Genomic DNA, 25,972 nt, shown 5'->3' on the forward strand with positions numbered 1-25,972 from the left:
ACACACACACACACACTCACTCACACATACCTCACTTGCTCAGTCATACTCACCACCCACAGACACTGATAGGCTAGATCCTGTCAGTAACCTACAGTGAGAGACATTAGAAAGTTGTCAAAGCAAAGACTGGAATAACAAGATGACTGGATCTCTGCTTGTGCCTTTCTGAGGTAATACCGGCCATATGTTAACAGCTGATGATTTCACTGCTTCAATTTCAACTGCGTCTGTGGCGTGGTGCACTCAGCAACGTTTGGTCCCAAACGTCTAAGTTTGGTGCAACATAAGTGATCGCTGTCGTCTCCTGATGGGATTTTTAGGTATTTTGTGCAACATATATAAAAAAAAGGCTATTTGCTTAGGTTGTGCGTCTAAGGATTGTTCAGTAGGACGGGTGTATGTATAGAGTCACTGTGTCTTAGATATGCTGTTGCAAGGCGCCTCGGTGACATCAGACTTCTAGGGTTGAAAAAAATGTGCCCTGAAAACACCCGGGCCACGAGCGAGCCAAATGTACGTTCCCACATTTTCCGCTTCACATCTTTTGGTCGAAGGCGCGTCTTTCTGACTTGATATTTCCCTGATGTCGATGCAGAAGCTGTCTTTGAAGGTTTGTTCTGCAGTGTGCACTGCTGACTAATTGTTCCTTCTGAAGAGTTAAATGTTGGAGCATCGATTCGCGTGACCGGGGGGGTCATCGCCTGAACCTTTTCATTGCCAGGCAATGAAGAAGCTTTGGTGTTAATTAGGGCGGTCTGCGCGTACATGCAGGTCTGCGGAGTGCACTACAAGTGCATCCTGACCTGAGTGGATGAGTTGCTCGCTCCCTCGGTCGGTGCCATCCATCAGCGTCAGCAGCAGGAGCAGACCCTGAGATGGTCTGCATCTTTTTTTCGTTTTTTTTTTTTTTTTTTTTTTTTCTCACCTCAGCACGTGGTCACACCCGGTCTGGTAAGGATGTTGTATCAATGACGTCAAGAGGAGGCACGGTATCAGTTCACACACGTTGATTAGACACAGTGCGGTTTTACCTTTTTTTTTTGAATCCGCTTAAATCTTGCAGTGCATGATAAACTCTTTGTGTCGATAGATTGATGCTGCGCTGTCTCTGCCTCAGTCATGGGATCGCTGCACACTGAGACGGTATTGATTTTTTGGTTCTGTAGCAAAGAGCGCTCGATCCATTTCTGGATGAACTTGAGCATAAGGACTCTTATCAACCAGGTGTCACCGCAGCGTGTTTCTGTTGTGAGAATGCCAACAGATTCTACTGTGTTCTGCCTATTTACCTCATATTTAATACTGTGAAAACTAGCAGTAGTGTTATACTATCAAACTACCAGAAATATAAAATAAAATCTTTCATCAGCATATTCCCCCGCCAAAAAAAAACTACCCGTTTACTTTTCGCTTTTAATCAGCCGCATGAGCATCACCTTGTGGCTGAGAGATGCCTGTCTTGCATACATTATCTTACAATCAATATTATCAACCCACTGTGACCTTCTGAAAAGCTCTTTGTCTCATCACCGATTTGGAGATTGAGAAGTTCTGCCATAAATGTCAGCAAAGCTGTTGTGGTTCAAGCGGAAAGCCCTCAAACTACCGAGCTTTTTTTTTTTTTTATCATATCTCAATAAAAATTAGGTTTTAATCCAACAGCTTGGACACCCTTCAATTCTCTTCTTGTGTTTTTAATGTTGTTACGTTAGGTTCCTTGCATTAGGACGTTGCTGTTTTTGATTGAAGGGGAGTTGTGTAGGCGAATGTCGCACTTCTGTCAGCGACACAAAAAGAGTTGCACAGGAATACCTGACTAGGTCATTAGAAAAGGTCTTCTTTTTTTTTTGCAAGATCAAAAAAAAACAGCTGTCCTGATGACACATTTACCGCACATTTAGCAGGTTTCGCAACCTTGACAAAAAAACCAAACAGGTTAGAGAGCTGTGTCAAGCCACAGGCAGGAACTCCATTACAGATATCAGCCAATCATCCAAAACAAGTAAGTTTAATCTGGTTTGTTTGTTTGTTTGTTTTTTAGTTTATATTAGCTGATACGATGACAAGTCTGGCCACAGGGTGGTGTAGATTTTTCTCCGGGTGGTCAGTTTCAGGTAGTTTCTTTCACTGTAGTGTCGCGATCCTTCACAGAATTGATGGAAGATTGACTGAGGACAACGGGTTAAAAAGAAGGGAGACGGTGTGGTTGCGTAACAGCCGGGGAGACATTTGAAGTTAACAGCTCTGTGTCTGAATCCATCCTCATTTGCATTTTCTATTACAGCCAAGATAAAGTAATCCCAGTTTAATCAATGCCTCAGCCTGATCCCCCCCCATTCAAGGCACATAATGAACCATTAACACGTTTCCGCTGACCCGTGCAGTTCTTGCACATCACGTATGAAACACAGCACTCCGTTAGGAACATATTAAAAGTGAACGCCTTTTCTCGCGAGTTCTGTCCGTTTAGCGTTTATAAATAACTTGAAACTACAGCTTTTTACATAAAAAAGTTAAGAAAAAAAATGCTTGATTACTGCAGATTGGGTATCTTTGCAACTAGAGTTCTGGTATTAGGACTGTTCTAATATATATGCAGGTCAATCTACCTCTACCTCACACGTGAAATTAGGGATTTTGAAGCATTCAACAGTCAAAAACAAAAAAAAAAGTCAAAAAAAAGAACTGAGAACTTAATACTTTTCTTGATTGTTTTTGTTTTTCTTCTTCCACAAAGACTAAGGAAGGGCTAATGCGTCTCCTTGTAATGTCATGGCAACTAGAGGCTGTAAGAAGTGTCTGTCTGAGGAGTTCAGCAGCTCAGCTTCAGATCCCTTCTTTCCACATCAGTAAAACCACACAGCAAGGCCTGACGGTTGTTGTGCAAACAAAATAATCGACCGTGCCGGGAACGTGACACCGAAGCGTTCTAAAAAAGCAGCACAACTCTTCAAGATGTATGCATCCTTTTACTGCAGCACTTGCATTTCACCTGACTGTTAATGCCTCTGTGGCTGCACGTGCCGCTCACCTAGTGTCCCGGGGTGGTCAACAGAGGAAGGATGAAACCAGATCTAAGTGATAACTGAAGTTAACCAGGTTAAAAAGACTTAAAAATTAGTTTGACGAAGGTTTAAGAAACAGTGCAAGTTAACGAATGTATATACATAGATATATGTGTCTGTGTATGCATATATATGCATACATGTGTGTATATATTGTATATATATATAGTATGTATTTATATATATGTATGTGTATATACATATATCCATGCATCTACAGTATATATAAAACCTGCTGCCATCCACCAGGATGATGAAGATGAGACATGGCTGGACCTTTCAACAGGACAACGATCCGAAGCACACGGCCAAGTTGACTCTCGAATGGTTTAAAAAAAAGAAAATCAATGTGTTAGAATGGCCCAGTCAATCACCTGACTTAAATCCGATTGAACATTTGTGGAAAGAACTAAAGAAAAGGGTTCACCAGAGGGCACCAAAGAATATTCAAGATTTAAAGACAATCTGTACGGAGGAATGGGCAAAAATCACACCTGAGCAGTGTGGGCGATTAGTTAATACATACAAGAAGCGTCTGGAAGCTGTCATTGCAAACAAAGGCTTCTCCACAAAGTATTAAACGAGTCTCAGATAGTGTGTTCAATACTTTTTTCCTGTGTTATTGCACTTAATTCCACATATTCATTATATATGGACTTGAATGTTGTGATTTCTTTTAATGTGTGGATTATTTGAGTTAATACCAGTGTCTGGAAGAAATGTCACATGAATTGCATCTTTGGAAATAAATGTAATGACAAAAAAGTTAATGCGTTCAATACTTATTTCCCCCATTGTATATATAAAGGAACCGTAACCCAACCATTAGCACTGACGTCATGCCTCCTCGTGCGGGTCCAAGGACATTAGCCGCTGTGGTTTAATTTGATAATTCCAATTAAAACCGTGTTCCTATTCGGTTTAATTATAGTCGTCCGACAGCCCCCCCCCCGCCCCCCCCCCCCAACCCCCTAATTTTACCCAGTGACACGATGTTCAAAAAGGTCTGCCTCTGACTGTCATGATAGCTGACTGTAGCAGCGCAGAGAGTTGGTTGCATGGTTTTGGTCGACTTATCCAACAAATCCAGTTCAAATTCAAACCTCTAAGTTAGTGTGTTGCTGACATCGTCTTCATAATGTTCATGTATGGTATAAACGCAGGTGAAAAAAATAACAATAGTCATGGGATATATTACTGGTCAACATTTTTTATTCATTTTTTTTACATTTTTTTGTTGCAAATCCAACAAAGACAGAGGCTAAAAGTTTAGTGACTACTTTGATACACCATATCTAGCATCAAACTCATTTTGGTTCATGGGCCAGATTCAACCCAATGAGATGTGAAGTGGGCCGGACCAGTACAATCATATTGGTTTCATGCAAAGAAGTACAAGTATATTAGATATTTATTATTTAATATAATTAAATTTAATTTTTCCAAGCAACAAGCAGGCCGTATTGAACACCCTAGCGGGCCAGTTTTGGCCCACGGGCCATATGTTTGACACCCCTAGTTTTTGACCGAAGTGTAAATTCGTAAAATTGAGATGGGATATCAATTGAATTTGCAAGCCCTTTGAGTTAAGTTGTTTAATTAAACATGTTATGGTTTTTATTGAGAGAGAAAAAATCAAATCAAAATCAAATAAAACACGCATTTCCTTTCACAGAATTCACCTTAGTGTAGTTTTCTCAGTACGGTGATAGAATTTAAAAGGGTTGTAGATGCATTTTCCTGTCAATTGCAGCCAGTTTTGGGATTACGCTTCTGCTTTTCAACATGCTCAGCTGCAAAGTGCCACATCAAAGTCCTCGGTACTTGCAGAGGTGATTGTAATCGCATTTTGCCAGAAGCAGAGAGAAAAAAAAAAACAGGAAGCCTCCATATCATCACTTTTAGTGTCATTAGGTGTTAAATGAAAGAGAATTACAGATAATGAGTTTTGGGGTTTTGTTTGTTTTTTTTTTACATCATGACTCAACTGCTGACGCTGCAGAAATTCACAAATGTATAATGTAGAGAAGTCAGACAATATTTAATATTGTCTGACTTCTCTACATTATACATGTTTTTAATCTGTCATGGCCCCCGCTCCGCCTCTTCCTTCCACACATCCTTCACGTCGTTCTGCTGAGGCCCAGTGAAGGGGGGTGGAGGAAGGCGCATCACACCAGTGAGCACATTATGATACTCTGTCACTCATTAAATTCCCCACACCAAGACCACATTAATATGAGTGTCAGGCCAGTGCTGACTCAGGCTCCCGCTGCTTGTTCTCCTCATCTCTCTAATGTCTTTTTTTTTTCCCCCCTCTGTAAGTGATCGCTACCGTTTGCTTTTATGATAAACTGAAGCATGAAAATTCATATGAGGTGCCTAATTTGAGGTTTAAAGATCTGTCTCACCGTCCCCACAAGAATCTCAACTGTGGTGAAATCACTAAAGGTGCTAAGAAAAGAAAAAAAATGCAGTACATACACATATAGACACTGCAACACTTAATGCTAATATTATCACACGTATATTCTTGCCAAAATGCCATCACTGAGAAAATGCTCAATATTAAAAATACTACATATATACCACATATATGTGTATATGTAAATGTATGTATGTACGTATATATGTAGGTATATATGTGTATCGACACACACATATATAAATACATATATATAAATATATGTCAATTTATATATACATACATATATTTACATATACACACACATACTGTAACTGTATAAATTACGCAACAACCATATTGACAGTCTTGGAGAATGCCATACATATATAAGGAACAAACATGGCACATATAGACTGTCGGTGCAACTGCTGGAACACCAATGTTATTATTACGTATATTCTTGCCACAATACCATTGTTAAAAAAATGTATGTATGTGTATATGTATATATAAATATATGTATGTACATACATATCTGTAGGTATATATATATGTATATCGACACACATATATAAATAAATATATATAAATATATATATTTATATATATTTATTTATATATGTGTGTCGATATACATATATATATATATATATGTATATCGACACACATATATAAATAAATATATATAAATATATATATTTATATATATTTATTTATATATGTGTGTCGATATACATATATATATATATATATGTATATCGACACACATATATAAATAAATATATATAAATATATATATTTATATACGTATATTTACATATATATATACATACAGACATGTTGCACACACTGTTGCATACATGGACTTCAACTCTGTAAATTATGCAACAACCATACTGACAGTCTTGGAGAATACCGAATGCCATAAATTTATAAGGGAACAAACACGGCAACAAAAAAATATATTAGGTTGTGATAATTCCCACAGTAGAAAATGTAACCACTGTCATTAACTGTTGTGCAGAAATTCAACAGAGGAAAATGTCCTACGTCGGGCTGTAACATTTGATTGATCACATCTTCCAGAGAGAGAGAGCGAGTCATCATCAACATACAGTAAATCTTTGCTGCTTCTCACAGTTAAAACAACCCTTTAAATAGCAGAATATTCGTGCGGAGCGGATTTTTTTTTTTTTATAATCGGCATTTCCAGTCCACCCACTGTTGCCTGCTGTGTTAAGACGTGTATCTGGAAATGTGGCTACGCCTGTCCGGTCGTGTGTTTTTGACAAAAATATGCTCGCGTGTGTTGCCAGTGTGTTTGTGTCATCCTTGCATTTTCCTTACCACTGCAACAAAACCTTGAAGTCCAAAAGTGAAGAGTAGAAATAGCATGTTTGGGTTGCGCCGAACCTCGCAACCGCATCTGGAAACATTATTCTTGGAAGACAGGTCATTATCTGAGGAAGCCGACTGAGAAACGTACGGTGAAATGAGCAAACCCCACAAGATTTGAACAAGGCAGAACCACCACAGCATAAGTCTGGACTGACACAGTTGTTCCACAGCTGCCCCCCCCGCACCCCCCCCAACCCACCCCTGCGCCACACTGTGAGTGAGCTGCACTAGCAAGCAGCAGATGCATCAGCAGTCGCAATCACGCCGTCGCACATAAACAATTAGAACGGAGTGATATTAAAGGACTTTTGAAGCCGTTTTTTGATCGCAGACAGAACGTTGACCTCTCTCGCGCTAGTCTCGGAGCTGAAAGAATTCACTTGCCTTGCGTCGGATGTCGCCGCGAGTTAGATTACGGAGGTCGGTGGGACTGGGGTCAATAGAAGGTCGTGCGTTTGCTCAGTCAGTGGCATAATTTATCTGGTTTACACGCACTAGTACGTCGCATCACGCCCTTTTTCCCCTCTCTTCCACTCTGGGCTTTTGATCAGAACGGATTCTCACTGGATGTTTTCCAGATGTGAACAACTTGAGTTTTTTTTCTTTTTTGAGGTCTTTCATGACATTTTTCTTAGTTGAATCACAGTGCCGAGCTCCAGCGAAACTCAGCAGAAATAACTCTAAAAAATGATCTTGGGTGTATTGGCAGATTCATAAATAACCAGTATAAAAGTATCCAACAGTAATAGATTACAGTTGTATCGTGTGTATTATAGCACTTATTTGTCAAACAATTATTCATGATGGGATTTTTTTTTTGTTAGTGTAAGACTATATTCCCCAATAGAAAAAAAATAGGAATTCAGAATGTGCATAAAATCTCATGAATTAATTTAAATTTTAAAAAAACAACTCTCACTTCCTTTTTTTTTTTTCCATTTACACTTCAGGAAGACTATTTTACACTAAGTTAAAGAGAGTTGCTTCCACCTGCATAATGAGGTTACACCACTGTGTCACTGTAAATACAGACATTCACACCATCTATTCTGAGGCCATAACGTGTGGCAGCGGTAATCACATCCACTTAAAGAATTCTTAACGACGAAAAGATATAATATCTCCGAGACATATCCTGTAATATTTGCTTTACTCTGTACGTGTTAGCTCCGCCTCCTCATTTCCTCTTGCTTCTGATATTGTCAACATTGAATTGAAGCAGTAGCTACTTCCCCAATTCATAACACAGACGGTACACTGTAAGTCAGGGGTGTCAAACATACGGCCCGCAGGCCAAAATTGGCCCGCTAGAAGGTTCAATCCGGCCGGCTTGAGAAAATATTTATTATTATTAATTCATATTTAATGAAATATAATTTTACAAAACAATATTGAACATGTGGTGTTTGTGTATTTTTTTATTTTTTTTCAAAAAGCAACAAGCAGGCCGTACTGAAAACCCTAGCGGGCCAGTTTTGGCCCACGGGCCATATGTTTGACACCCCTAGTTTTGACCTAAGTGTAAAAAGTGAAAAAAAGGTTTTTTTTTTTCACTTTTTGAAAGTGAAAAAAAATGCACAAACACCTTATGTCTATGATGTTTTTATAAATTATATTTCATTAAATATGAATATTTTCTAATATACTTGTACTTCTTTGCATGTATTTATATTCAATGCAATATTATTTGATTTTATGTGTAAACAATATCCTGAACATGAAGAGTTTGTGTATTATTTTGTTTTCAAAATTCAACAATTGAGCAGGATTGAACGTCGGTTTTGGCCCGCGGGCCTTATGTTTGATACCCTTACCGTAAAGAAAATACTGCAGTCCTGAAAAAGTAACATATCTCTAACAAGTTTATAATAATAAAAAAATAAAAAATTAGAACCAGATTGCATCTTTTTTCCAAGTTCAGTCCGAGGGAAGACCCACACTCCGACACTGGGGCGACCTCGCTTTATCTTGGCTGTTAGACTGTATGGTAATCATGGTTTAAACAGTGAACGTCTCTGTTCACACTGCAGGCTGAGATCAGATTTTTTTTTTTTTTTTCTCCAGTGTAAAAAGCCTTTGTCCCTGATGTGACCTCCATGCACAGATGATGTGGTCTGGGTCGGGCCTGTGCTGCTCACACAAAAAAAACAACAGATGTGCGTCACATATGGGTGATCTGGGCCACTTTTACCTGCGGTTGCAAAGTAGCTGTATTGTTAATAAAAGGTAGACTTTGATCGGTTTGTTTTTCTTAGATTATGTAAAAATATACTATTTTATAATTATTATATTTTTGAATTTTTTTTTTTTATTCGAGAGGTTGCCCTCTTGTGCATGACTTTGCACAGCAGCATAAACAAAATAAATCTGAATTATATACACACATATATATGCACATATATACACATACATACATAAATATATGTATATATATGTGTGTATATATTATTCTATTCTATATATTCTGCATAATGTTACGTTTACAGCACTGATTGTCGTTACGTAAAAAAACCCTGAAATGTAAGCCAAGAGTTCTGCGACAGTAAGTGCAAGGTTAGGTCATGAATGAAAACAGAACCCAGTCCATTTGCATCGATTTAGCGGAGGTATATTTAGACTGGAAGTGCTAGCTAGTCTGTTGATGACATCATCCTGGAAGAAGGAAGTCTGTCTGCATCGAGGGCCTTGTGTAAATAACTGCATCGTACGTGGCGTGCAGAGTGATAATGTGTGTGTCAGCAGCAGCAGCAGCGGCAGGCCATGTCTGCGCTCATTGGACTCGGCTTTAAGCTTCTGTTCTGTTTTCTGTTTTCAGGGCGTGAGCGGAATGTCCGTGGATGTGAAGCCTGAAGCCCCCATGTATGTGTATGAGTCGACAGTTCATTGTACTAATATCCTCCTCTGCCTGAACGACCAGCGGAAGCAGGATATCCTGTGCGATGTGACTGTCCTGGCGGAGGGCAAGGAGTTCCGTGGGCACCGGGCCGTGCTGGCCGCCTGCAGCGAGTACTTCCTACAGGCCTTGGTGGGGCAGGCGGAAAATGACTTGGTCGTTAGCCTTCCCGAAGAGGTACGTTCATCGAGCATAGTGTTGATGTGTATCAATATATGTGTATATATATTTGTATATATATGTGTGTGTGTGTGTGTGTATATATATATATATATATATACATATGTATATATACATATATATATACACACCAGATATATGTACATATATATACACATATATACATAAATATATACATACATATATAAATATATGTATATATTATTCTATTCTATATATTCTATTCTATATATTCTATATATATATATATATTCTATATATTTATATATCTATATGTTATATGATATCTAGCATATAGATATATGAACACATATATACATATGTGTATACAAACACATGTATATAGACAAATATGTGTATACAAACACATGTATATAGACAAATATATGTGTAAATATATAAATATACATTTTATATATTTGTAATATATATACATATATTTGTTATATATATAATGTTTTTATATATTTTTATATATTAATTATATAAATATTTATATACTAAGGTATCAAGGTATTGTTATACTTTTCGAGGTTTTTGAGGTGAGTTAACACTAAAATATTATACCGCTCCGACTTCACTTGCCTAAATGTACCCTCTGTGAACATATATTCTGTATAGCTGTGCTTCATGTATTGCTCACCTGAACAATTAACGGTTAAACTGACTGATGTGTTTATACATATCTGCACCATCACATTTTTTATACTACTATTGATAAAACTAATACTCCTACTAATTTCAAAAACTAAATTCGCTAATTATTCTACGGTCTACGTATGACTTTTTTTTTTTTTTCGTTTCAAAGATTAGTTACTTTTACGCCATCACATGTTGGGCTTATTTTTAGCGCTTTTTTGTCAACTTCTGTTTTGCAATTCTCCAAAAGATAAAGGACGGCTGTAGGGGTGTAAGAAAAATGCGTGACTGAACGTATAGCACTGTGATTGCCAATTAGCACCTGTCAGATGCTGATATTGTCTGCAGCGAGGCTAGATAACACTTCACAGATTGACGCCACCCCGGGCTCCGAGCTCGTCAGGTTCCACGACGCTGCTCAGTCTTTTTACTCACCTCGCTTTTAACTGAGATATATCAGAACACCTCCGCTTCACACATGATGAAAGGGCTCCCTGTGACATGCACGGGCACATGCGTACATACATCAGCCCCTGTAGAAAGTGGGCCACATCCCGCATGTGCCAGGGAGTTGTGGGTCCTTGCTGGGCCAGCGTGCATTAATAAATCAGCGTCTGTCAAATGACTTTGTTGTTGCACTCACTGAAGGAAAAAAAAAAGCCGCTGTCATTTTCCCATGTGATGTAAAATAAGCATCACCGTTTCTTTCTGTGTTTTTTTTTATTACTCCTAACTCAAAGAATGACGGCGGAGATTAGCTACAGGAGGCACAAAGCAGCCAGCCTTTCATTGATGTGCGTTGCGTATGAATAATGCATGGGTGAGTGAGTGTGTTTCAGGTGCGAGATGGAGTGTGGAAAGTGACGTCTTTCAAAGGCAGTCACTTTAATCTGCAGGAGAAAGGGAGAGAGTGAGTTAACACCGGTCAGGATTTAGCAAAACGTCGTTCTTCTTTAACTCCCCTTGTTCGGTCGAACAACTTCAAAAAAAGATGACTAAACAAATTTGTGATGGGCATATTTTACGGAATCGCCGGTTGCTGTTGTACAACCCTGCCGCATTGATTTGCCTCTTTGCAAAAATGGTTTACTAAATGAAAATAAAGGTTCAGTTGTCATTCGAGCTCAGTGATAATACACAGTAAAAGCATTGTGTCATAACAATCCACCATGCATCGACTGAGTAAAAAGGCACCTTAACAGGATAACGGGCGGTAAAATGGATGAATTAAAGTGACATTTACTGTACATCACCAGAAAACTATATTTATGCTACGTTGACGGCGTGGATGGAGCCCTGTTCAATTAAGGTCCATAGTTATTAACGAAATAAAAGGCATATACAGTTTCAAATATATATATATATGTGTGTGTGAGTGTGTGTTTGTATGTATGTACGTATATGTGTGTGTGTATATATGTATATATGTATGTATATATGTATATATATGTGTGTATATGTATATATATGTATGTATATATGTGTGTATATATGTGTATATATGTATATACTGCATGTATATATATATTTTTGTGTATATATGTATGTATATATGCATATATATATGTGTGTATATATGTGTATATATGTGTGTGTATACATGTGTATATATGTATATACTGTATGTATATATATATTTTTGGGTATATATGTATATATATATATATATTCGTGTGTATATATGTGTATATATGTGTGTGTATACATGTGTATATATGTATATACTGCATGTATATATATATTTTTGGGTATATATGTATATATATATATATATACGTGTATATATGTGTGTGTATACATGTGTATATATGTATATACTGTATGTATATATATGTTTGGGTGTATATATGTGTGTATAACTAGCACCCCAGCATATGATGTTCGTATAATTTATTTTTAGTTTGCGTAAATATATATTTAATGTACTTTTCAATGTACATATATCACTTTAGCCCGGTCATTGGAATAGTAGCTGGCGAGCCAGAAAAAAAAAAGTGCGGACGCATCTGATCTAAATGATGTAGTCATGTGGTGGCTGTGCTGAACTCTTTACTAAAGCAAAACTGCTAATCTTAGCTCGCTCTATACAGTTATATATATGGAAATATTCACAGTGATCTGAAGTGAAGGACAGCAGTGTGTCTCGCAGCAGATTAGTCAGTGGCTTCACCGGCAGAGACTGTAGGTGGAATTTTTTCTTTTACATGAATAAGCGTCTTCCACTCTGTTTAGCAGGTAGTGCATCGTGACTCTCTGACTGTCTAGACACAAGTCACAGGCGAAGCACCGAGGAGTGTGGTTTCACTGATGTGGCTTTTTTTGTAAGGTCCACTGCCGCCCTTGGCTGTACGCTCGCTTATTCAAGCATGCTGACGCATCTCTGCATGTCTGAATGTTGCGTTCTCCCTGATGCTAGAGTGGGCATATTCCTATGTGGGGGGGGGGGGGGGAGGCTGCTGCCTTCAGTGTATGTAACAAAGGAAGCAGCAAAGCTGCCACTGCAACAGAGGGGGGAGGTTAGTGCAGATGAAATGTGAAACAAAGACGACCTCCACCCCCACCCCCACCACCTTCATCAGCCCCCTCTTGTGGCCTCGCCATCCCCCGGTATAGCCTGGGCCGGCGAGGGTGAGTGACATCATTTATATCTAATGTGACCCGAGCCTGCAGTGGGGAGGCCGGTTTAATCAGGGGCTTTGTTAGCCATCGCGTCATGAGAACGAGACAATTGTTTTGTTTTTTTTTTACATCACAGCCATGCTGTCCTCTAAGTGTGTATGTGCGTGCGCGTACATGCGCCCGTGTGTGCGCGCGTGCTGGGCGACGATGCTGTTTTTTTTTCGCTCTGTAAGGATGCTTTCCCTGGAGCAATACAAATAGCTGATAAAAAATGGAACAGTGATTTTATATTTATATCTACATGCCATAAGATTTATAAAACATCACTGCTCAGCACGTTTGTTTTTGTAAAAGCGTGCCGAAATCTTCAAGTTCTCGTCGATGTATGTCAACACCTCTTTATTGATGACATTAGTTTTCACAATAGAAACCATAAGGACAAAAGAGACACCCTTCCACCACTCTTATCATTCCCCTCAAGTTAGGATGCAGAGAAAACCAGGGTGTTAGAGGGGCCCAGATCTAAGAATGTTAAAATACTGAGGGGCTACTGCTTATCAGTATCCTTAATTTCTGTAAGAAATCTTCTGAGGGACTCTATCTATCTATCAAGCGATTGATCTATCTATCGATCTATCTATCTATCAAGCGATCGATCTTGCTATCAAGCGATCGACCTATCTATCGAGCAACCTATCTATCTATTGAGCGATATAGCTATCTATCTATCTATCTATCTATTGAGCGATCGATCTTGCTATCGAGCAATCGATCTATCTATCTATTGAGCGATCGATCTATCTATCAAGCGATCGATCTTGCTATCTATCAAGTCATCTATCTATCTATCTATTGAGTGATCGATCTATCTATCAAGCGATCGATCTTGCTATCGAGCGAGCGATCTATCTATCGTGCGATCTATCTATCTATCTATCTATTGAGCGATCGATCTATCTATCGAGCGATCGATCTATCTATCGAGCGATCGATCTATCTATCAAGTGATCGATCGATCTATCTCTTGAGCGATTTATCTATCCATCTAGCGATCGAGCTATCCATCTTTCTATCTATCTATCGAGCGATCGAGTGATCAATCTATCTATCAAAATCAAATCAAATCAGTTCAGTGATTGCCAAAGCAGACCACTTGCCTCTGACTGGCTCGACCTGTATTCAGCAGTCAATCTCAGTAAATAAATCCCAGTAAATACCTGTCTTCCACAATAAACATTTCATGCATTTAAGTACAAAAAAGCACGGTACACCTACACCTGGATCCTTCACTAACTGGCTGCTGCTCACCTCAAAAAGATTTTGGCTCTTGTATGATTTATTAGTCAGTTTAAGCTCTACGTGGGACCATAAACGGTTATGGGCCACATAAACATTTAAAGGTTCCGTGATCGGGCTCCCTGAACTACACATTGGTGTAGTTTAATTTGAGGAATCCCTGTTGTTGATGCAATCATTCACACAGGAGGGTATTTTGAAATGTCAGTACTTTGAACAATACGTGCAGTAACAAAAACAATGGTTTGAGTTGAAGTTGCTCCTTCGCCAATGCAAATAACATTGTATTTTACTAACTGTAATAAAATATTATTATTATTATTATTAAGTGGTGCTATTGGTCGTAGAAGAACATTGACAAAACGAATCGTACAACTATAAATTTCTTCTAGTCATCTGATAAACTACTCCTAAGATAAACTAAGACTTTGTTGAATTGATCAAATCGTCAAAATGAATGATGCGAGGCGGTGCTGTGGGAATGTTGTCGCTAGTGTAGTTTGACTCAAAACTCAATCCTGACCACTGTAGGGCTGTTATAGATCGTAGCTCACTGGCTTTTGATTTACATGTTGGAAAAAAAGGACAGGACAGCACTGTGATTCAGCAGAATCCTGCAGACCACGGACCTCAAACCACCTATTTGTCTGGTTTTTCCTCAAGGCATGAGCCATGGAAAACAATTTTTTTTTTATCTCCACAAGAAAACAAAAAAGGAACATTTGGGGTTGTTTTTTTTCTTTTCTGTTCTTTTTAATTACTGTTTATCCACAGGTTGTCCTTAAAGAGACAGACTCCCAAATCATTTGGTAGTACACTATAGACTTAGTCTACTGTTGAAAAAGAGCTCGTTAAATATGGACACCAGATAAAGCCAGATATATTATATTTTGTATTGATTTGCAAATATGCACATATATTTGTGGAAAACCCCAATACACTTCCACTGGGTGGTTGCAGAATAAATTCAGCACACTACTGTTTTCATGCAGTTTGCCTTCGACTACCTGAATAATGACCTGAATAATAATGTAATATAGGCATGGGCAAACTAAGGCCCGGGGGCCGGATGCGGGCCGTTCAGCTTTTGTAATGCGGCCCGCCAAACTGTTCCAAATTATATAATTTATTTCTATCATTATTCTTCTGCCTTTTTCCTGCAATACCCACGTTTCCCCAATAGATGGCGTAGGAAATGGTAAAAGCATTTTAGCCTTTATGCATGACTTTTACATGTCATTTATCTTAGTTCACACGAACGCCCCATCTACCTGCTCCTGACCCGGCCCCCCTGTTCAATTTTAGGACAATTGTAGCCCGTGAGTCAAAAAGTTTGCCCACTTCTGACTTAACCCCTCCCTCTTAGGACTAAAAGTTATCGAGAATACAAACGTTTTTGTTTTATTCAATATATATTTATTAGTCTTGTGGCGTTGCTTTCGTGTTGATAATTAATATCCAACCACATAAAGATGCGCTGCAGGTCAAACAGCGGATGATCGATGGACGACTAGAATGCTGGTTAATCAAACGTAGGTCTCGACTGACGGGCCAAGTGCTTGGCAGAGACATCACAGCACATAGAGACTATTAGACAGATGGTTAGGAGGAAGGACTCGGCGACAGAGCCCTGCCTTCCTTAAAGATGGGGGCTGGGTAGCAGTACACGAGTAGGCTGTGAAAGAGAGTAGTGCGATGGTGCGGTGGGTGTACTGGCACTAATACCCAACCCTCCCCCTTTCTCCAGCAGGGGGTCTCTCTTTTGCTGCCAACGCAAGGTCACATCTGATCGTGTAAGCTGACCGTCAAGATGTTGAGTTTTTGTCTTGAGTGTGAGAGAGAGCCTGCTACATAAGCACCTAGAACAAGCAGCCAGTTGGGCAACAGCCTGCAGGGAGATTTCCGTGTTTAAAGTCATTACTGTACAGTTGGGGTGCCCAATAAGTAGATTGTGATCTGCTAACACGAGCAATGTCTAGAACATGAGTAATTGAAATACAAATTTAAAATTCGAACTATCGATGACATCCTATTTTAGATGAACTCTCTTGGACTAAATTAGTAAGTATAGCATATATATATATACACACACATACATGTATACATATATAAATAAATATATATACTTAAATATGTATATTTATGTAATATGTATATATAAATATAGATACCTACATATATAATGAATATATATATATGAATTTATATACATATATTTATTTATATATGTATATACATTATGTATACATGTATGTATATGTATGTTTACATATATACGTATACATTTATATGTATACACATATAAATATATATGTATATGCTGTAGATGAACATATATACATAAATATTTATGATTGTATATATTAATGAATGGCATTGTACCATTAAGCTACATGCATTAAATAAACACTTATTAATTAAGTACCTCAACCTATCATAAATATATATATAAAAACATATTAGGATTATGTGCGTAAATATATACTTAATATTATCAGTGTAGGTAGACCATTTTAACCTTGTCATTTGAATGCTAGCTCCAAAGCCAAAAAAAGGGTGTGGACACCCCTGTACAGTAGAGAGATTAGAGAGATCTGTGACACATGACATAAAGTGTTAGCGTAGATACACGCCTAGTCTCAAACTACTCAATCTTGTTGTGTCTTTAGTAGCATAAAGGCGGGGTCATGTCCTCCCAAGTGTCTGGTGTGTACTTAGAGCTTCACTGGCGGAGGATTAGTATGTACACTGTCTGATTTAATCTGCAGTCGGGGGGAGCTTAACCTGCTCACATCTGAGTACCAGGAACGTCTTAGGTTTCTAATGCCATTGCAGGTGACACTTACACGGGCGCCTTCACTACTCTTAATATTTCTGTGAGACTGCTTATATTCACAGTTAGGGTATGTCATGTTCTCGCCCACGAGTGAGAGCAAAACAGAGTGCCCTGGTGACAGATGCTTTGGGCCAGTGTCTGCAGTGACGTGCCGTTTCAGTTCATTCTAGTGTGTTCGGGAGAGTTTTAGCCAGAGGGGAACCAGGATAGTTCATAGTTGTGTTCCAATTTTTCACCTTGACTCCCATGCTTATGGATGTAACCAAGAAAACAATATATTGAACATTACATAATGCCAAAAAATAATGCTAGGTCACACATGTCAAACTCAAGGCCCGCGAGCCAAATTTGGTCCGCCACGTCTATTATGAGTATGAATAAGCCAATCTAGTTACTAGAATAATTATTTTGCCCTAAATTCGTATTTAAGTTATTGTTGCAAATTGTTTATAAATTAAACAAGTACAACCTAATTATCATCATCGGAAACTTAAACAAACTCTTTCATGAAGTTACATTTATAAACGTGGGTATAGTTTGGCGGGCCGCATCCGGCCCCCGCGCCTCAGTTTGCCCTTGCCTGGTCTAGTCTTTCTTTGTCAGTCTCTTACTCTTCCGTATGAGAGCCTTTTCAGTATAGTGGCTGTCCTTTGTCCCTGAACATTTCCTGTCATCTCCTCCAGGAGAACAGCTTAACCCCCAGAGTGACAACGTGACAGTACACGGTACTGCATCTATTATTATTTACATTGGTCTCCTTACTGTTTGTTTGTCTTGATCACAAGGGTTAATGTCAGGTTACTCAGCACATCTCATGTTAGAGCGCTGGCGTCTTTGTCCAATGGAGATTATGTTAGCGTGAGAGCGCTGCGTTGTCATGCTTTGATGTGTCTCTATTAGCATGCATGACTTCCACCGAAGTCCACTGAAGCTAATTTGCATAAATGAGGCCTCTCCTCTACGATGGTAAAAGGCCAATAAAACAAGAGTGCCATGTGCAAGAAGAGGAAGAGGTGTTTTTTTTGTTTATTTTCAACCAATGAGCAACGTGTTCCTAGAAGTCAGTGTTGGAGATTGTTGTTGATCACTTCCCGCCCTACATTGTTTGTCTTCTCCTGATAAATACTTGTGTCAAAAGCCGTAGGCCAGACTAGTACAAATATAACAAAATTACCAATAAATAATAATAAGTCATGTTTTACCCTTTGTTTTCAACTAAATAAGTACCGCTATAAGAGAAAATATTCATATCAAATCAACTATAATTTGACCAAACATCACGAACATGAAGTGTGCATTTTTTCACTTTTAGAATTCTTTAAATGGGCCAGATAATTTGACCAAACATCACGAACATGAAATGTGCATTTTTTCACTTTCAAAATTCTTTAAATGGGCCAGAGTGTACTCCCTGGCGGGCCGGTTTTGGACCGCGGGCCGTATGTTTGACCCCACCCCCTGCTCTATCTGTCATGTTGATGAATTACTTTTTTTTGTTTTGCTCCTAACAGCTGATGTAGTCCAAATCACGGTGGTCACCTAATGACCGGGTGCAATTTTCTGTATCCCCCTCATTACCCCCTTTTTTTTTTTTTTTTTGCTTACTTTCATGAAACTCAATGGTCCGACCACAGTGCCCAAGTATGTACGACCATCCTTGTCTCCACCCTGTGTCATTCCCTGTACAATTTCCTTCATTATGCTGCTGTGCTGTTTGCAACAGTGGAGTAATCACATATGGTACAGGGCACACATAAAGATGTGCTCCCGCTAGGCAGCAGCTGCTGATACTAGCTGAAAATAGATCCCTGGTATGCTCAGCACTTTTTCCTCCAGCAGCGTAGCTGTTTATCAGCGGCCCTTGGATGAAGCCGGACTTATAAGCTACTACTGCCCGCAGGGGCGAATTTGTGCGTCAGCGTTTGTTGCACGTGTGTGGCCAGTGGCACTTTTTTGAGATCTGTGTGCGGTATTATCAATGGAATTGAATGGATGCTAATTAAATTATCAACGCTAATCGCAAAACATGAATGAACCTGAGTATCCCGCAGACTGTAAATAATCAATTTCCAAAAAACATCTCCATTTAGGTCACATCTCACTCCATTTGTAATGTCCTTTAAAATTTTGTAATTTTTTTTTTTTATAATTCCATTTAGAGGAAAATAGACTGTAAAGAACCACACAACCAATCAATAAGAGCTAATTAAAGGCGACAGTGTTGATTATTGTCACCGGTACTGTAAAGTTGCCAGGTTTTTATTGCACCACAGTTGCTCAACGATTGGCCTATTGTTCCTCCTTATCTATTGCTGTGAATGGAATTGCAATAAACAAACGTAATTGTTCTTTTTAAATGTATTTAACTCATGATTGACACCTAACCTCTTTACGTAAATGCGTCTTGACATTATTTGTGACCCGTAATAAAGATAACACCATATTAATTGATTTATGCTACATATTAACGAAGTAATATAATAGTAGTAATATAATAGGGTTTTTACTGATGGCTTTACTGATGGATATTCGGTAGTAATAATATTTTAAAAATCCAATCGCAGACACGCCCCTTCGTGCGGACGCAAAAAAAAAACACTATTCACCGTTGACATCCGATTCATGCAGAAACAGAATCGTAATGAAATAACACGAAACAGCAAAGCATTGTTCAGTTTCGCAAAAAAAAAAAAAACTGATTCTGATTCAAGGAATTCATTACTGCAACGTGTACAGAAATGTGCTGCTGCAGTGGTGTAGTAGATGTGCTGTGCTCATCAGTAGAGCAGCCGGTCAAAGCCTCTACCCTCCCCCCAAATACATCACACAAAGCACATATCCACCACACACACACACACACACACACACACACATACAGATGTGTCTACTCAAGCGCTGGCAGGTGCACACATATACAGAATTTCCATCTTGAAATATGTAGCCGGCACCATATTTTTCACAATGATTGATACATGGAGTGTTTATTAGCTACAGCTCGCGCTGTGCTTAAGATAGAACCCACACTGGGAGACTTCAGCCTGTGAGGGCAGACGTTCAACCTTTCGAATATGCTATACAGATAGAAAAATATATTGAAAATCATTGTACTGATTTGAAAAAAAAAAACTGTCTTGTAGCCTCATGTGTGACATTCATAATAAAGGGTTTTAACATCTACAAAGGTTAAAATGAATCTTAAAAGCCTGGATTGCCAAGATACCATATGTCCTGTAGATGATCAATTACGCTACGATTCCCTATGGTTCCCTCTCTATATCGCGGTTCTCCTTACGCTCCCTCAGTACATCGCAGATTTTTTTTTAAATCCGATCTCGTGAAATTGTCGCTATATCCCGAAATATAGCAAAAAAAAACTAACAGAAAAGATACAAAAATGTTGGCCTTAAAAATGCGGATTCTCGTTTTAAAATTGAGATAAGCGCATTTGCAAACAATCGCTAGTTGCTTTGTTTACCTGGACAATATCGTACACAGCACACTACTGGCTAATGCAACGTGTACTCGGTGTACTCTTGGCTATTTGGCTAATTGATCATGCTCTTCTGTTCCTCACGCTGATTGGCTCATGCATGCTAGCATCTCTCAGCATCTCCCCTTGTCTGTCGACCACTCTCTCGTTCACTTCACTCTGCGTCGCCATTCTACAACTCTACTGTGGATATACTTTAATTGTGTGGAGAAGAGTAATGCAGTCTAGGGAGGGTTGATAAAAGTTCGTAAAGGGTAAATATATATGTAAATAATATAATAACTAGCTTGCCTCTACTTTGCAATTTTTCCCCATGTCGCACTGGGTCTTGGAACGTAACTACCCTGATAGGAGAGGGCTCACTGTATACTGTAAAATTTAGTGATATGAGAGAGAGAACTACGCCTCTTCCTTTTTGTTTCAGTGTTGTTGAAATCTGGCGTTAAGTGAGTAATACTGCATGTACACATCGCTCACAGTAACACTGAAACCAATTTACACATGTTAATCTGTCTTTTTTTTTTTTTTTTTTTTTTGCTGTTGTTTAATCTTGTTATGAACTGAATTATCGCCACAGTCTGACGTAACCTGCCACGATAAAACAAATGATTATTTGACTTTACACGTTAAGACAAGCACGGGTAAATGACACATGATTGCAAATATTTTAGACCTAAACGAAACCCTGCGCTCTGAAGAATAAGCGCTAAAGTACTCCAGCTTGCAGAGACCTGTTCGGTATTAATGTAAAAACTCACCAACAAGGTCTGCTAAGTTCCTGAAACTGAAGTGAATAAGTTTTAACCAAGGGGAACTGGCTGTTCTCATCATCCTACTCTATAAAAAAAACGTTTTACTTTGGTAACATACAGTGTACTGTATTGCCTTTCACTTCACAATCCCTAAAGAAATTCATGTTTCATTCCTTCCCCCGATTCGTATTGATACATATTTTACTTCGTTTTTAGCTTGTTTTTTTTTTTATTTCACCAAATATAAATATATTTCTCGATAATGTAAATATAAATAATATAAATATAGAGAAATCAATAAGGTGAAAATAATTGGGTTTTTTTCTCTAGTGCATTTTTTGTTGTTTTTTTTATAGTATATCTGCTCAGTTCCTTCCTTTTGCTACACAGATGCCCTCCAGCCATTATTATTATTTAGGTCTGTATTCTGCTTCATTTATGTGTTTATCTACGTATAAAGACCCAAACGTGATGGTTTTTAAGGGAACGACTTGTTTTTTTTTTTGTTGTTGTTGTTGTTGTTTTGTTCCCGTCTGGCAGAGAATGCAGGAGCACTCTAGCAACTTGTGGTGCATTTCAGTCTGGGTAATATATCTTCTCCGTTCCCTTAGCGAAGACAACAGAACAATCAGTAAATATCCATCCATCCATTCTCTGTCACTTAATCCTATTCAGTGTAGCTGGGGAGAGTCAATTCCAGCAGTACTTAGCCAAGTGCTGGGTATACCCTGACTACAGAAATACACCTGACATGTAGCCGCGCACTACTATTTCCACTTACATCCCTACCGACAGTCAATTTGGAGTGTCCGCATCCTTTACCTGTAGCTTTTTAAACTGTGGGAGGGAAACCAGTGCACCTGAATAAAACCCTTCTACACAAAGGGAGAACATGCCACACTTCAACGCAGGCTTCAACTGATGATCTTCTCTCATCCGGAAACCGCTTTACCACTGTGTGGCCCTAGTCATTAAACACTGTTCTCGTAAAAACCACTAATAAGGGCTTATCTCTTTTCCTTGTAAGTCTTGGTTTTGTTAAAAAAAAAATCTTTTATGTCATTCTACCTCTATATAAATTGCTTTATAGTGAAAAAGTTCAGCCATTATCTGTCATAACTGTGTGTGGTTTAGCGGTGTTAAGTGTCCTTTATCGTAACGTTTTTTTTTTTTCATTGTTAGAAATGAAAAACGGGTTGCAGGGTTCGGGCCCTGGAGTAAAAGGTTGACGAACGCAACCCGGCGTGAACCTCATGTTGATCTCTCTAGACGGCAGAGGGGCTTCGAATTACAGCCAACTCCTGCGGTTCCCTTTCTCTTGTCTGTGTGCTTAGTGAGAAGAGTGGCAGAGGGAGGTCTGGACTTCTGCAGCCTCAGGAGTTTACCTAATTATCTGGCATTAAGTCTAAATGGAAGGCTTCCCTCTATCATCCTGTGCCACATGGCCACAACAGGGATAAGCTGCAGTCTTACAAACCATTAGGGCTTTACAGGCACTTGACCCGAGGACACGGGGCACTGACACAAAAATCGAGGCAAATATTGGCTAGGGTACGCCACGTTAGAAAGTCAAGACGTTTTCGTTTTTGTCGTGGCTCGGGGTTAAACAGCATGGGGTAAATATCTGGGATGTTTTTTTTTTTGAGGTAAATGATTGAGGAATCAAACAAGAATTTGATTTTAAACCTATGTTACAACCTTCTTGTCTGCCCTGTGTCTATGCACTCTGTAGGGCAGGGGTCGCCAATGTGGTGCCCGGGGCCACCTACTAGCCCCCGTGGACTACTTAAGGTACCTGTGGGGTATGATCTAAAAGTAATACTAGTCAACAAGAGGGTCAAAAATGGTACTCTTACTGTGCTTTTTGAATTCACTTGCAATGATATTCAAATGGGTGCAATGAGGATGGTAAGAAGAGTGTCCGCTATCGTATGTCCCAGAACTGATTCTTATAAATCTGTATCAAACAAGTAGCTCTTCGTATTACTCAGTACCCTTGAAGTAGCTCTCACTTTCATGAGATTTGTGAACACTAAAATAACTTGAGGTTTGTCATTGTATGTGTCATTTATATATTTAGAGTACAAGCGTTATTAAAGATGTTACCGTACAGTAATGCGGTCCTTGCTTTTAAGGGTGTGCAACACAAACACAAAGAGAGACAAAGAGATTTGTGTAAACATGAACATAAGAGCTACGTCCTCAGAGGAAATCGCAAAACCAACCAATTGCTTTGATATGTTTCCCTCAATCAAATAAATTAAACACACTCTGTGAGCGGTTTACATTAAACCGTAGGACTGGCACGTGAGCCGCTAACATACCCACATCGCTGGTTTTTGTTTACTGCTGTACACTGTAAAACGTTCTACGCTGACCCGATAAGGGGGATTAACAGGTACTCGTGGTGTTTGTTTATGTTCGCCGGAGCTGTCGGGTTATCTCACCACACTCCGAATGTTCTGAACAATGTCTGTGCTGATGATAATGCTGGCAATTTCCCTCTTTTTTTTCTGCAGGTCACTGCCAGGGGATTTGCCCCATTGTTGCAATTTGCCTACACTGCTAAGCTGTTACTCAGCAGAGAAAACATCCAGGAGGTCATACGCTGTGCTGAATTCCTGCGCATGCACAACCTCGAGGACTCATGCTTTCGCTTTCTGGAGGCACAGCTGCGCAGCGAGGACGATGGATTGTTGTCCTACCACAAGGTGGCTGCAGAGGCAAATAACTCGGAAGAAGAGAATATGCAGTCGGAGGCAGAAAAGCCAATTTCCCCCAGGGCGCGGCGATGTGCCGATGCCCTTACCTCTATCCGGCGCCCCTGCAACGACGGGCCAGTAAGTAACTTCACGGATGGCAGACTGGAGTTCGACGGGCACGGAGTGTCAGATCTGCCTCGGTGCCCCAAGTACAGGAAATACCAGTGGGCTTGCAACAAGCACAATAATGACACCTCCTCACACACCAGTACCTCAGGTTTTCCAAGCACATTAAAGGAGAGCAGCATTAGCGGGGCAGTGCCGGGTCAGGGCAGGCTGCCTTTGGCACAGATCAAAGTCGAACCGCAGGCAGAGGAAGAAGCCATTTCTTTGTGCCTGTCAGGAGATGAGCAAGATGTCAGGGATAAGGACAGTGTGACAGCTATGGAGATGGATAACCCAATATCTCTGGAAAGAACCAAGAGAACCAAGTCTCCTTCTTGCCTCCGTGTCCTCTTCAAAAAAGGTATAGAGCTCCCCAGCCTGCCCAACACGTCACAGCAGCTATTAGCCAACAGACTCGTTTGCCCCCAGGAAAAAGGAACCTCTCAGGGAGATCATAAAAAAGACTTCAGACCTTTCCCTGGGGAGCTGGGTCTGTCTATTACATCCCCAAAGGACTTGGACGGTTACCCCGCAGGGTTGTCCCTCAAGTCCGCTTCCTGTGATGGGGTCTGCAAACAGGAAGTTGAGCTTGATCGTCGCAGTGTCATTTTTTCCTCAGGGGCCTGCAACCGTCTGGGAACCCCGGCTCACTCTTACCCTGGTGGCAACTCTTTGGAGATGGAGCTCTCTGAGCACATGCCAACGAGCCTGTGGGCTGGAGCCAGCCAGTCTCTCCCCACCTCCCAGAACTATTCCCCTAGCACCACCTCCACCGAACCTCCAATTCTATGCCGCCCAAGGCCCAACACCAGCTGCCCAGTGCCAATCAAAGTGTGCCCACGCTCGCCACCTTGTGAGACACGCACCAGGACTTCCAGTTCCTGTTCCTCGTACTCGTACGCAGAGGACGGCAGCGGAGGCTCTCCCTGTAGCCTGCCCCAGTTCGAATTCTCCTCCTCGCCGTGTTCCAACGTGGCGCGGTGCCTCAATGCGGACCAGCAGGAGCAAAGTGTGGGAGGGGATGCCCTTTTTAATCAAGTCCAGCCCAAGATCAAATGTGAGCAGTCCTACGGCACCAACTCTAGTGACGAGTCAGGGTCTTTCTCAGAGGGAGACAGTGAATCCTGCCATGTACAGGAGCGGGGACCAGAGGTGAGTGTAAAACAATGTGTCGTGCATGTAACACACGAGGATACATCACACTCCAATTCCACCATGGCTAATTATATCGCGGTGGCCCGCTCTCCGGGTCTGCATTAGTAGTCATTAAATCGTCATGTAATTGAAAAAGGAGTGTTCAGTACAAGATTTACAGCACCACCAAAGGGCACAGATGTGCTTTGATATTATTAATCTGCCTGATGCTCTGTTGGAGATCTGTGCCACGAGTGTGAACATGTGAACCCAAATACACTCGGACATGGCATTTTCTAGGTCTCGCTTGTTAAGTAGCCTTAGCTGAAAGTCGGCAGAAATCCGTATACTTTTAGGTTAGACCTTCTCACGTTTACCTATACTTTTAGGTTA

At 39.9% G+C, this 25,972-nt stretch overlaps 1 protein-coding gene across 1 annotated transcript in view; it reads left to right on the forward strand.

Moving 5' to 3' along the window:
• bach2b (BTB and CNC homology 1, basic leucine zipper transcription factor 2b) overlaps nt 1-25,972 on the forward strand; it is a 73,683-nt gene that overhangs the window by 37,781 nt on the left and 9,930 nt on the right. The window contains exons 2-3 of the mRNA XM_008312722.3: nt 9,689-9,943; nt 24,098-25,597. Coding sequence (XP_008310944.1) covers nt 9,701-9,943; nt 24,098-25,597 — 1,743 coding nt within the window. The 5' untranslated portion in view covers nt 9,689-9,700. The remainder of the gene's footprint in view (nt 1-9,688; nt 9,944-24,097; nt 25,598-25,972) is intronic.

The sequence above is a fragment of the Cynoglossus semilaevis genome, chromosome 7 (assembly GCF_000523025.1).
Source record: "Cynoglossus semilaevis isolate Cse_v1.0 chromosome 7, Cse_v1.0, whole genome shotgun sequence".
Classification (NCBI taxonomy): Eukaryota; Metazoa; Chordata; class Actinopteri; order Pleuronectiformes; family Cynoglossidae; genus Cynoglossus; species Cynoglossus semilaevis.